At 40.8% G+C, this 7,012-nt stretch overlaps 1 protein-coding gene across 1 annotated transcript in view; it reads right to left on the bottom strand.

Moving 5' to 3' along the window:
* Nucleotides 1–2,434: 2,434 nt before the first annotated feature.
* The window catches only part of LOC128640354 (tumor necrosis factor receptor superfamily member 1A-like), a 68,621-nt gene continuing 64,043 nt past the window's right edge, over nucleotides 2,435–7,012 (bottom strand). Inside the window, exon 4 of the mRNA XM_053692851.1 lies at nucleotides 2,435–2,619. Coding sequence (XP_053548826.1) covers nucleotides 2,459–2,619 — 161 coding nt within the window. The 3' untranslated portion in view covers nucleotides 2,435–2,458. The remainder of the gene's footprint in view (nucleotides 2,620–7,012) is intronic.

The following is a 7,012-nucleotide window of genomic DNA, read 5'->3' as shown; positions in this document are numbered from 1 at the left end:
AGATCACACACACACCCTGCAGCTCTCACTGTATCATTACACCTATGTAACACAACAGATCACACACACACTCCTGCAGCTCTCACTGTACCATTACACCTATGTAACACAACAGATCACACACACACTCCTGCAGCTCTCACTGTACCATTACACCTATTTAACACAACAGATCACACACACACTCCTGCAGCTCTCACTGTACCATTACACCTATGTAACACAACAGATCACACACACACACTCCTGCAGCTCTCACTGTATCATTACACCTATGTAACACAACAGATCACACACACACTCCTGCAGCTCTCACTGTATCATTACACCTATGTAACACAACAGATCACACACACACCCCTGCAGCTCTCACTGTACCATTACACCTATGTAACACAACAGATCACACACACACTCCTGCAGCTCTCACTGTATCATTACACCTATGTAACACAACAGATCACACACACACCCCTGCAGCTCTCACTGTATCATTACACCTATGTAACACAACAGATCACACACACACTCCTGCAGCTCTCACTGTACCATTACACCTATGTAACACAACAGATCACACACACACACGCCCCTGCAGCTCTCACTGTACCATTACACCTATGTAACAAAACAGATCACACACACACCCCTGCAGCTCTCACTGTACCATTACACCTATGTAACACAACAGATCACACACACACACACTCCTGCAGCTCTCACTGTACCATTACATCTATGTAACAAAACAGATCACACACACACCCCTGCAGCTCTCACTGTACCATTACACCTATGTAACACAACAGATCACACACACACTCCTGCAGCTCTCACTGTATCATTACACCTATGTAACACAACAGATCACACACACACCCTGCAGCTCTCACTGTATCATTACACCTATGTAACACAACAGATCACACACACACTCCTGCAGCTCTCACTGTACCATTACACCTATGTAACACAACAGATCACACACACACTCCTGCAGCTCTCACTGTACCATTACACCTATGTAACACAACAGATCACACACACACACTCCTGCAGCTCTCACTGTACCATTACACCTATGTAACACAACAGATCACACACACACACTCCTGCAGCTCTCACTGTATCATTACACCTATGTAACACAACAGATCACACACACACACACACACACTCCTGCAGCTCTCACTGTACCATTACACCTATGTAACAAAACAGATCACACACACACACTCCTGCAGCTCTCACTGTACCATTACACCTATGTAACACAACAGATCACACACACACACACTCCTGCAGCTCTCACTGTACCATTACACCTATGTAACACAACAGATCACACACACACTCCTGCAGCTCTCACTGTATCATTACACCTATGTAACACAACAGATCACACACACACCCCTGCAGCTCTCACTGTATCATTACACCTATGTAACACAACAGATCACACACACACTCCTGCAGCTCTCACTGTATCATTACACCTATGTAACACAACAGATCACACACACACCCCTGCAGCTCTCACTGTATCATTACACCTATGTAACACAACAGATCACACACACACACCTGCAGCTCTCACTGTACCATTACACCTATGTAACACAACAGATCACACACACACTCCTGCAGCTCTCACTGTATCATTACACCTATGTAACACAACAGATCACACACACACTCCTGCAGCTCTCACTGTATCATTACACCTATGTAACACAACAGATCACACACACACCCCTGCAGCTCTCACTGTATCATTACACCTATGTAACACAACAGATCACACACACACTCCTGCAGCTCTCACTGTATCATTACACCTATGTAACACAACAGATCACACACACACCCCTGCAGCTCTCACTGTATCATTACACCTATGTAACACAACAGATCACACACACACACCTGCAGCTCTCACTGTACCATTACACCTATGTAACACAACAGATCACACACACACACCTGCAGCTCTCACTGTATCATTACACCTATGTAACACAACAGATCACACACACACCCCTGCAGCTCTCACTGTATCATTACACCTATGTAACACAACAGATCACACACACACACCTGCAGCTCTCACTGTACCATTACACCTATGTAACACAACAGATCACACACACACTCCTGCAGCTCTCACTGTACCATTACACCTATGTAACACAACAGATCACACACACCCCCCTGCAGCTCTCACTGTACCATTACACCTATGTAACACAACAGATCACACACACACACTCCTGCAGCTCTCACTGTATTATTACACCTATGTAACACAACAGATCACACACACACACTCCTGCAGCTCTCACTGTATCATTACACCTATGTAACACAACAGATCACACACACACTCCTGCAGCTCTCACTGTACCATTACACCTATGTAACACAACAGATCACACACACTCCTGTTTAATGAATATGATTATTTGTACTTACATGGTATAAGTTCAGTTCCATTCTGGCAACCACTGCAGGGTGTACATGAGAAGCTCAAACCTGCATGAACCTGGTACTGGCCCAAAGGACACCCACACACAGTATCTTTGTCCGCAGTGCATTTTGAGATGACCACCTGTCCAAGAGCTGAAAGTAAGAACAAATATTTGGCCCCATGTTAGAGAAATCAGTCATCTTCCCTCATTACCAAGTTACAAAGACCATTATAGTATCTATGTATTTATTTCTAAACGAGCAGCACCGTACAGCCCCCTCCTTCTCTCCCAGCCCTTTTATCAATAAGTTCCCATTTAGGTGGTCAAGTACTAATGTTATGCTCACATTTTCCATTCTTAGCTTTTATTGTAAAATGGACTTTTTCTATATCTGAAATCACTTTCTGCTACCTCAGTATCCTTCTGCATCATAACCTTTTCTTCCCCTCTCCCTTTTATGTCATGATCTCTTTGTATATATTTCAAGTCTTCTGAAACAAGGGGTCATTTTGTATAAAGATTCACTAACGATATTGTCACTCAAGGGGTAAGGTGCTGTCTCCGTGTGCTTCAATTCTTATATATGTTGTGTCATTATGGCACAAATAACCCTATGTGACTGACAACCACTAGACAACGCTGTAGCAGCAGCTATCATATCTGGGAATCAGTGATGTGCAGTAACTAGAGGCAGGTGTGGCAGTGCTTCACCTCTCATATGGGCAAAAATAAATCTTTTTTTTTTATTGGCTTTAAAAAAATAAAAAAAATTGTAATTTTTTCCCCCCAGCATTTTTTTCTCTCACAGCTATATGTTGTGCAATTAAGAGGCACAAGCAGGTCTGCCCACCATTACAAAACATGCTGCACCATCTATTGGATGAAAGTGGTTAAGATCATTGCATGGCCCATTATCTGCTTATTTGAGGCAGTCCCATTTGGGCTGACCCAATCCAGTGAGAGGCATTAGTAAGTGGAATTTAGGGTTGGGGCTGGATGTTAAATCATATAAAACAAAACAAAAACAGAAAAAAAACAACTTTCATTTATGTTATTGCTGTCCTGTGAAGCTGACAGCTTGCTAAAGTGAAAAAGAGAGTTCTGTTCTTCCCCTCTAAGTGCAGTGGAATGTTCCACTGTCACTTCCTGAATCCTTACAGAGCAGGAAAGGGAGAGAGGTAGTGATGTGAAGTTCGGTTCATCCTGATGAATCGGTTCATTTCGGACAGTTCGATTAACTGAACCGGTTCATGAACCGATTCATCAGTTCACCTACTGATCACATGATGCGCTTGAGGGGCAGAGCAGAAGAATCGCAGATTCAGTACAGACGCAGCGATTCTGAATCATTTAGAATGAGTCCTGAGTCACTGTGTCTGTACTGCTCTCTGCTGCTGCTCTCTGCTGCTAGTTGCTTCAGTTCAGCTTGACACTCTTAAGGATACTTAGAGAACAAAACTATATATATATATATATATATATATATATATATATAGAAGTAAATTGTTTAAAATTGCATTGGTGTATCAAGATAGAATAAAAATAAATTATATCTTGATACACCAATGCAATTTTAAACAATTTACTTCTATATATATATATATATATATATATATATAGTTTTGTTCTCTAAGTATCCTTAAATAAGTGTAATAACAAGAAAAAATTGCACTTACATATTTACTTAACTTAAACAATAATTTGTTCTTGTTATTACACTTATTTATGTTCTTTAAAATAAGTTGACACTATTTTATTAAAGCATTATTTATTTTTAAATCAAACCCTGTTTGTAACTGTCATTATTGTGTAGGAACCAAAAAAAAAACCTGGGGGGGTGGGTGGGATCGGGCAGTTAGCCATTTACACTCAGTGCTGTGCTTTTGAATCAGTGTACTGAATCAGTGTACTGAATCAGTGTACTATGTACTGTTAACTCAGTGATTCATTAGCAACTGAGTGATTCATAGCAGAACCAGAGTTATAACACAGTTGCTAACGAATCACTGAGTTAACAGTACACAGTACACTGATGCAGTACACTGATTCAACAGCATGTAATATGATCCTAGAGTGAGGTCTCATAGCAGAACCAGAGTTATAACAGAGACCTCACTCTAGGATCATATTACATGCTGCCTGTGGAACTGAACTGTTACAAACGAATCAGTTCAGTCTGGTGAACTGATTCATACAGTTCAGTAAAAAGAACCAGTTCAAATGAACGATTCGTTCATGAACTGCACATCACTAGAGAGAGGCAGAGAGAGCAGTGTTTGAGCCACATTTTATTGTAGTAAGTGCTGCAGCCGTAGATTTTACTGAAATGGATTCTGTTAGTGAAAATGATAATTTAATGAATGTGGTTTAGTGTTTTTGTTGAATTGTGTTCAGATACAACTCATTAACAGGGGGGACAGTAAGTGAGCATAACCCAAGCAGAAGAGTAAAGTAGTATTCTACATCTCTTGTGATTCACACATTGTGTTCAGATACAGCTCATTAACAGGGGGACAGTAAGTGAGCATAACCCAAGCAGAAGAGTAAAGTAGTATTCTACATCTCTTGTGATTCACACATTGTGTTCAGATACAGCTCATTAACAGGGGGACAGTAAGTGAGCATAACCCAAGCAGAAGAGTAAAGTAGTATTCTACATCTCTTGTGATTCACACATTGTGTTCAGATACCGTTCATTAACAGGGGGGACAGTAAGTTAGCATAACCCAAGCAGAAGAGTAAAGTAGTATTCTACATCTCTTGTGATTCACAAATTGTGTTCAGATACAGTTCATTAACAGGGGGACAGTAAGTGAGCATAACCCAAGCAGAAGAGTAAAGTAGTATTCTATATCTCTTGTGATTCACAAATTGTGTTCAGATACAGCTCATTAACAGGGGGACAGTAAGTGAGCATAACCCAAGCAGAAGAGTAAAGTAGTATTCTACATCTCTTGTGATTCACATATTGTGTTCAGATACCGTTCATTAACAGGGGGACAGTAAGTGAGCATAACCCAAGCAGAAGAGTAAAGTAGTATTCTACATCTCTTGTGATTCACAAATTGTGTTCAGATACAGCTCATTAACAGGGGGACAGTAAGTGAGCATAACCCAAGCAGAAGAGTAAAGTAGTATTCTACATCTCTTGTGATTCACACATTGTGTTCAGATACAGCTCATTAACAGGGGGGGACAGTAAGTGAGCATAACCCAAGCAGAAGAGTAAAGTAGTATTCTACATCTCTTGTGATTCACAAATTGTGTTCAGACACAGCTCATTAACAGGGGGGGACAGTAAGTGAGCATAACCCAAGCATAAGAGTAAAGTAGTATTCTACATCTCTTGTGATTCACACATTGTGTTCAGATACAGCTCATTAACAGGGGGGGTAGTAAGTGAGCATAACCCAAGCAGAAGAGTAAAGTAGTATTCTACATCTCTTGTGATTCACAAATTGTGTTCAGATACAGCTCATTAACAGGGGGGGGCAGTAAGTGAGCATAACCCAAGCAGAAGAGTAAAGTAGTATTCTACATCTCTTGTGATTCACAAATTGTGTTCAGTTACAGCTCATTAACAGGGGGGGACAGTAAGTGAGCATAACCCAAGCAGAAGAGTAAAGTAGTATTCTACATCTCTTGTGATTCACAAATTGTGTTCAGTTACAGCTCATTAACAGGGGGACAGTAAGTGAGCATAACCCAAGCAGAAGAGTAAAGTAGTATTTTACATCTCTTGTGATTCACAAATTGTGTTCAGATACAGCTCATTAACAGGGGGGGGACAGTAAGTGAGCATAACCCAAGCAGAAGAGTAAAGTAGTATTCTACATCTCTTGTGAGTCACAAATTGTGTTCAGATACAGCTCATTAACAGGGGGACAGTAAGTGAGCATAACCCAAGCAGAAGAGTAAAGTAGTATTCTACATCTCTTGTGATTCACAAATTGTGTTCAGATACAGCTCATTAACAGGGGGGAGCAGTAAGTGAGCATAACCCAAGCAGAAGAGTAAAGTAGTATTCTACATCTCTTGTGATTCACACATTGTGTTCAGATACAGCTCATTAACAGGGGGGACAGTAAGTGAGTATAACCCAAGCAGAAGAGTAAAGTAGTATTCTACATCTCTTGTGATTCACACATTGTGTTCTGATACAGCTCATTAACAGGGGGGACAGTAAGTGAGCATAACCCAAGCAGAAGAGTAAAGTAGTATTCTACATCTCTTGTGATTCACACATTGTGTTCAGATACAGCTCATTAACAGGGGGACAGTAAGTGAGCATAACCCAAGCAGAAGAGTAAAGTAGTATTTTACATCTCTTGTGATTCACAAATTGTGTTCAGATACAGCTCATTAACAGGGGGGGACAGTAAGTGAGCATAACCCAAGCAGAAGAGTAAAGTAGTATTCTATATCTCTTGTGATTCACAAATTGTGTTCAGATACAGCTCATTAACAGGGGGACAGTAAGTGAGCATAACCCAAGCAGAAGAGTAAAGTAGTATTCTACATCTCTTGTGATTCACATATTGTGT

This window comes from Bombina bombina, chromosome 9, assembly GCF_027579735.1.
Source record: "Bombina bombina isolate aBomBom1 chromosome 9, aBomBom1.pri, whole genome shotgun sequence".
Taxonomy (NCBI): Eukaryota; Metazoa; Chordata; class Amphibia; order Anura; family Bombinatoridae; genus Bombina; species Bombina bombina.
This window is presented reverse-complemented; position numbering and strand designations above follow the sequence as displayed.